This window comes from Cryptotermes secundus, unplaced genomic scaffold (assembly GCF_002891405.2).
Source record: "Cryptotermes secundus unplaced genomic scaffold, Csec_1.0 scaffold93, whole genome shotgun sequence".
Classification (NCBI taxonomy): domain Eukaryota; kingdom Metazoa; phylum Arthropoda; class Insecta; order Blattodea; family Kalotermitidae; genus Cryptotermes; species Cryptotermes secundus.
In genome coordinates, this window is record NW_019736393.1 from 319926 (window position 1) to 326076 (window position 6151).

The 6151-nt window shown below is 36.6% G+C and overlaps 1 protein-coding gene across 3 annotated transcripts in view; it reads right to left on the reverse strand.

Annotated features, from left to right (window-relative positions):
- The window catches only part of LOC111869742 (E3 ubiquitin-protein ligase RNF14), an 18960-nt gene extending 14208 nt beyond the window's left edge, over positions 1–4752 (reverse strand). For all 3 annotated transcript variants that reach the window (XM_023861474.2, XM_023861473.2, XM_023861475.2), the window contains exons 1-4: positions 4487–4752; positions 4065–4195; positions 1878–1988; positions 265–402 (exon numbers count right to left, since the gene is read on the reverse strand). In XM_023861474.2, the coding sequence (XP_023717242.1) occupies positions 265–402; positions 1878–1988; positions 4065–4195; positions 4487–4655 (549 nt within the window). In that variant the 5' untranslated portion in view covers positions 4656–4752. The remainder of the gene's footprint in view (positions 1–264; positions 403–1877; positions 1989–4064; positions 4196–4486) is intronic.
- Between the last annotated feature and the right edge of the window lie 1399 nt (positions 4753–6151).

Sequence of the window (6151 nt, forward strand, 5' to 3'; positions counted from 1 at the left end):
CAAAGGGGAATGTTTCCAGAGATATCACACATGCAAGCACTTCTAGGAGCTCTGGTAAGTGTTCTCCAAAAATTTTAGTTCATAAAATTAATTAGGAGATTTTATATTAATTTTTAAAGTGAACAGTGCACAAGTTAGGGTGCTAGGCTTAAAAACCCCGGTCCCCAGGGTGATTTAAATATTTAAACAACCGGTCTGCAATGTGTTAAAACCAGTTAATTTTAAAGAAAGTTGTTACTAACTTAACTCTGAGATTACACTTACTTTGCCACTTTCAGTTTCAGATTTTGCATTCTTCCTTTTCTCTCGTTCTTCCAACTGATGTGTCCTCATAGCCTGTCTAAATTCTTCACGTTTTTTATAGGTTGTTTCAAGAGAACTCACATCCAGAGTATCTGTTATCTACAGGAAAGAAACACGCACAAGAATAATAATGCCTAGTGCATATATGCCACTACAAAATTCAAGAAAATGACTCATGCAGTATCAAGGAAACACTACTGCCAAAATTGTGGTTTTGTTTTGATTTGTTTATCATGCTAGCAGTTGCAAACAACTGCGTTCATTTGGGGTTATTGGATTTTTGGACTCTGTCCATCATCTAAGTGAGCACAATATTTCAGAAATTGGATCTGTTTCCATCATCAGGTGAGGCAGTGGGAGCCACATACTCAGTTGGGTCTGTTAGAAAGAATTAACCTGATTCACTGGTTAGGTCTTTCTAAAAGACTCAACAAAGCAGGTGTCTCCCACCCCACTCCCTGATGATGGAAACAGATCCAGCTTCCAAAAAACTGTGTACTTTTTAGAATACCACATGATGGATAAGTCCAAAAACCCAGTAATTCTGAGAATCCTTCAGAATTAACCAATTACAATGCTTGCAAAGTAAGAAATGTTAAGGACATTCACATAATTTCAATTTCACCAACATTTATTATTCTTTGCCTTTCTACCTTATGAAAAGAAAACAAAGGACACAAAAATGATTGGTAAACAAGAAAAAATATATATTTAGGGTCAAGATGGGTAATGCTTTTTTCAAAGGCCTGAGCAAACTTTCTGCAATAATAAGTATGGCCATCTGTCCCACAGTATTATAACACAAAAATCTGGGGATTTTTCATTCAAGGGAAGCCAATATAATGCTGTAAACTGCTGTCACAGAGCATGCTTGCCACAAGTCTGTACACGCATAACTAGAAAAGAAATTCTGGTGCTGAATAGAGACACAAGTATCCTGCATATCTCCATGAAATGCTTCGTATCTGTTACTGAAAATTTTCTTCAATCCTTTCCATCCTCAGTTCTTCTGACTACTTTAGAATAAAAATCTGTTACACTTGTATGTCTGTAATATAACTCAATTTATTCCAAAATAATAAACCTGCTAAAAGACACTGATATACATTGTAGATTCATTAAGTCCGTGGAATGTGGTTTTATCGCATCATATTACAAGGTATTCACATACACTTATGCAGATCCACATCAGCCCTCAAAATAGTTGCCGTTGGCCGCTGTGCAAGTCTGCCAACATTGATATAGCTGTCAAAAACATTGCTGAAACATATTGGCAGTAAATTCCCGTACGACGCTTTGAGGACATTCCACGAACTTGTGTATATCCACATCATAGAAAGGGCTAAATTACAAATTGTTAATATATATTTATAGACTGATGTGCATTATTATTTTATTAACAACTTATCACTGATGTCTCTTTATCATTCATCTTCAAGGTGCAAGCTCAATTGTTTTTAAAGTTTTAGCAGACATAAACCATGACACAATGGATCAAGAGTCTGTTTTTCTAATTCTTGATCAAGAGTACATCTATTTGTCATGATTCTCAGTAACAGAAAAAGCGTTATTACCTCAAGGAATTTCAAGACGTCCTCCTTCAGGAACTGAGTCCACAGAAATAACACTTCCATGCCTTCATTTTCCTTCCAGATTGCTTCCAGCTTCTTGTGCAACAGTATTAACTGTAATAATGAAATGCATACTATAAGAGCATTAGGAGGAATCATGATAGCTTAGTCAGTATGGTGACTATGGTATGGGCCGAATGACCAAGGAACAAGGACTCAAAACCCAGTGCTAGAAATGTTCTCTTTTCCACAGCATCCTAATCTGTGATCCATGCAGCCTCCTATCCAATAGATTTCCCAGGAGGAAAAGCAGCAATAGGGTGTGTCATCATCTAGTACCAAGATTAAGAGTGTGTGGAGCTATACCTCCATGTCCACATGCATCTACATGGTGTGGTGGTTAATGAACCACAGAGAAAACTTTCACAGTCTAATGGATCAATTTGACCAACAAATTTCCCACCTTTTACTGAATCCAAAGATTCTTTACCATGTTCACAAGAGCTTGCCACTGATCTTGGCAAGGGGCCACATGAATCCAATCCACACCCTCCCACATATTTCTTAAGACCCATTTTAATATTTTTTCCCCCATCTATGCCTAGGCCTCCCAGGTAATCTCTTCCCTTTAGATTTTCTGACTAAAGTACATATTTATTATAATTCCCATGCATGCTGCATACCCAAGCCATCTCATCTCCATCGATTTATCACATTAATTACAAAGCTTCTCATTTTGCACTTTCCCTGTTACTTCCTCCATTTTGGGTCTTAATATTTTCCTCAGCACCCTGTTATTAAACAACCATCATGTATATATGTCCCTTAATCTGACACACCAAATTACATGCAAAGTCAAAACAAGTAAGTTTAGATAACATCTATAAAAGCAATGGATAAATAAAATACAAGCACTTGTAGATTCCATTTCAACTGTGTGCCGAGTGCATGTAAACAAATGCAGATATAAGGATGAGTTAAAGGCACAGTTCACACCACACTAACTGTTCCACAATATCCACTGTGTGTAAAAGTATTATTGTTGCAATTAACAGAAGTATCATGCATACTGCATGAACAGTATTTCCCCAGCCTGGAAGCCAATAAGCAGTGAACCCATTATCATCTGTCACCGATGTTTTGCTTATGTACACTGCTTAGACATTCCAAATACATTCCACATATGAGTTCAATCAACTTATATAAGTACCTTATAACCTTATTCCACACCAAGGCCACCATGATCTTCATATAAAGTCTACATTTAAATTTTGTGTTGATTTCTGTTTCTAATACACCTTTCAGAACTTTTGTTCTATACTGAAAATTCTGGTGGTCATAAACAACATTACACCATTTCTTTGCCCTGGTATTGGCACCTGTCATCATATTTATGTCAAGTCTAATGTACTCAAACACGTAACATCTCAAGCTTTCATGGCAGCTAAAGTTAATAATTTTTTTCCAGCTATCAGCCATATTAGGTGAATAAAAATTATTTATCTTTTGGGGACCACCTCTAAGATGGTCCCAGAAATTCCAGTAACTTTTAACCAACTGAGAGCCCAAGACAATTCCATTAATATTCAGACTTCACATAATTCAAGCTTCTTGTCATATGACTAAAAGTGAATATTAGCACCTTCTCTACTTCAGCTGGAATGACAAAAATGACCTCTTATCTTCAACAGAGGGTCCATTGTGAGTCTGGTACTCCATACAGTACATTTTCATTTTCTGAATAAGTAGATCCCTCTACTGGCTGAAACATGTTTTTGGGTCACCTGCTTCTCAAACACAAAAATATTCCTTGCAAATGTATTATACCATTTTCTTCCCAGTACTGATCTATAGAGTTTGAACTCAGTTTCATTTACCAACAACATATTGAAGAAAGTTGGAAGCTTTCTACATTGGGGATGTTTTTCAGGGGAAAAAAAAAAAACCTGAATGTAATCTAAATAAACACACTTTTATAGTCTATAGTGTGTTAATTTATATATACATAGGTTTCAAACTAATATCTTTTCTGGTGTTCCTGGCTTATTCTTCACCTCTCTTTGATGTAATTCACACCAAATTCCTAGTCTTTATTAGTCTGGTGCATTAAAAATGTATGCATGAGAATTTCTGAGTCTGGATTCCCTTTGATGTCATGCTGTAGAATTCAGTACATTAAGCACATCATACCTTATTGTTCTGCAACCACTGGCAAGACAGCGTGTATGTAGGTGATGAACGAGATGGATAATCACAAGGAAGACTGAAGTGAAGACTTATGGGTGGAAGATATTTCAATGGCAGTTCTTCTAAACAAGAATCTAATACAAAAAGAAATGTTATCATTAATATTACGGCACAAATGACATGTGTAAAAAAATCATAACTTTAGAACAGCTTGGAAATGTGTTGCCTTAAGTAAATGACTTATGCAATTTGTTATCTGATTCTGCTCCGGTCAAACTAACTATTTTACATGATGAATACGATGGATAATATTGCCATCAGTAAACGAATCATGCAAGCTCTTTTTGATTTTGATCTAGTATTATGTAAGTATTTTACTTTGGCCTCCAATGTTTATATGTTACCAAAATAACATTTTTCTTAACCTTCCTCCCGTAAATCCCTGAAGACAACTTTGAAACCCGTTGGAAGATCAATGTAGGCATAAAACTGCCCTCCAAGAAGGTTATTTTCTTCATGAATTTGTATTTCTTCCTCGTTATAAATACTTTCCAATACGCATATTTCATCTCTCTGACTTTCTTTGTTCGACATGACTAAAATTAAATGCCAACTAGTATTACACTTTACGTCTCGAGCACACTTAACGAACTTTACCTACTTCTCTACCTATGACAGTGACCTAGGTCATTTCCGCTGCGACTCAGAGAACTTTCATGGATGGCAATTACTCTCGAGATATCGAAGTGGCAGAAGGAAGTTTTTGTCAGGTTATTATTCCGAACTATTAACTCAAAAGGAAGATTTGTTGTTTATCTAGCGATCTCTGTTAAAATTAAACTACTCCCATACATGGAAATGGGGTAGTTAAACCTACGTTAAATTTCAGTACACAAAATTTCATTATACAAAAAACAAACCACCGAAATATAGCTAGCTTGAAATGAGTGGGAAATTTGTACACTCAGAGGGAAATGTAAGGGCTAGGACACCAAGGAAACTGGCAACCGCAACGCAACCGCAATTTCCGAGAATTGTTATCAGCCTGAATTGCACACGTTACTGAACGGAGCAGCGAAAATTGAGGAACCGGCAATGCAACTCGCGGAAAGTGTCAGAAACTCCATGCAACGGAGCATGCCAGTCTTTTCACAATTGCACTGGCCGCGTGGTTTCCTAGTATTAGCTGTTCATATAACGCGCTTCAGTAATGCATTTGTTTCTGAAGATGTTGCGAAAGGTTGACGAAAATGCTAATTTTGTTTTTCGGCAGTTAACTGAGCAACAGTCTGCTATATAAGACAAACGCCACACACACTATGCTAGACAGGACAAAATAGATTTGGCTTGGGAAAAGTTTCTCATGAAACTAAGGAAACAATGTTTCATTTTCATAATACTGTATTTAAGCATCTTGTTGCATTGATATATCATTTATTTCACATATGTTTCCGTCTTAATTTCAACTTATTATATAGTCACCCTTCTTCAACATTACATGGCTAGGGTGTATGCGGCCATTTTCAGGTGTCTTATATTTTACTAAAATACCTGCACTGTATGTCAAAATTTCGTATCGCGTGTGAACGCAATATTTCCTGATTAATATAAATTTACCTTAATTAAAACAAACTAATTAAAATCCCAGTATTTTCCTCATGGTCGTCGTCCTCTCTTCTCACGCCGTCTCAACTACCACCACATTATGACAGGATCAGTACTATTATCCGACATTGCAGAAGGTAAATGCACGAAATTAAAAAATACAATCATGCATTACGTCAGACGAACATACCTACCAGTTGCCTGTTTTAAATCGGTCACATTTCTCGGAAATTTCGGTTGCCAGTTTCCTTGGTGTGCCCTCGCCCTAAATCATTTAATCTTCTCTCAGTCGATACTGTGTATCGACCGCAGATATGTCATTATTACAATTAGTAACACGTCCTAGTGTACATATTCATAGTCAAAGTCGAAGTTACTTTGCGACTGACGTGTATACCCATTGCTATGCAACGGGTCGTTAAACACATTTCAGCAAACACACGCACACGTAACAATGGGACGCTCCTTTATAGATATAGACTGTT